Source organism: Phalaenopsis equestris, unplaced genomic scaffold (assembly GCF_001263595.1).
Source record: "Phalaenopsis equestris unplaced genomic scaffold, ASM126359v1 Scaffold187001, whole genome shotgun sequence".
Lineage (NCBI taxonomy): Eukaryota > Viridiplantae > Streptophyta > Magnoliopsida > Asparagales > Orchidaceae > Phalaenopsis > Phalaenopsis equestris.
Genome location: NW_018206950.1, coordinates 1 through 693, shown reverse-complemented (window position 1 = coordinate 693; position 693 = coordinate 1). Strand labels below are relative to the sequence as shown.

At 42.3% G+C, this 693-nt stretch overlaps 1 protein-coding gene across 1 annotated transcript; it reads right to left on the bottom strand.

Moving 5' to 3' along the window:
• Positions 1 to 203: 203 nt before the first annotated feature.
• Positions 204 to 672, bottom strand: LOC110034424 (arsenate reductase 2.2-like). The gene is made up of 2 exons (XM_020738687.1): positions 505 to 672; positions 204 to 408 (listed from the first exon to the last, which is right to left on the bottom strand). Exons 1-2 carry the CDS (start codon positions 639 to 641, stop codon positions 252 to 254), a joined length of 294 nt encoding a protein of 97 aa, XP_020594346.1. The 5' UTR covers positions 642 to 672; the 3' UTR covers positions 204 to 251.
• Positions 673 to 693: the final 21 nt, after the last annotated feature.

Here is a 693-nt window from a genome sequence, read left to right as displayed (position 1 = left end):
CATCTCAAAAATCTTAAATCTAGAAACAAATAATCAATAATATAATTGAATACAACAAGATTCCAGAAAGATAATACTCTCGTGAGTCAATAATATAATAGATTCCGCTATCTCAAAATTTGCTAAACCTGCTCGAGTTAAATCCTACTCGTTTGCGAATTAAAAAAAAAAATGACTAAAGAAGATCCATAAAGCTGGCCACTAGTAACTAGGATAACCTAATGATTCAGATAAACGATTTACATCAAAACCTAAATAGTCGGACAAACCTGGCTCAGTGCGCAGTGGAAAACGACGGCGTCATTCCCCTGGACAGCTCCCAAAAGATACGGTAGCCTCTCCTGGAAGCTATCACTGGCATAATGATGAGAACCAGCGATGTGGGCGTCGTAGCTCCTCTCCTCATCTCTTCCGACGAAAACACAATCAAAAAAGTAAGAAAAACAAAAGGAACTCAACAGCTTTAATGTAAACGAAATCGCATCGGAGCAGAGAGAACTCTACCGGACGTCGACGATCGCCACTTTCGCACTCCGGCGCAAAGAGATCAGTTGCGAGGGGGTGATGTAGGAGAACCTTAACGCCATCTTCGCCGGACTCGACCTCCGGACGCAGCAGAAGCTCGGAAAGCTTATGGACATCTTTACAGAGAAGCACTCCAAATTTGTGTATTTATAGGGCTTGCGAAATTTC

Bases quoted from the DNA above. Each gene is read 5' to 3' on its own strand.
- LOC110034424 (XM_020738687.1), bottom strand. From the start codon at position 641: ATGTCCATAAGCTTTCCGAGCTTCTGCTGCGTCCGGAGGTCGAGTCCG. The intron at 409-504 runs GTAGAGTTCTCT...TTTCGTCGGAAG, and splicing joins GTGGCGATCGTCGACGTCCG to AGATGAGGAGAGGAGCTACG.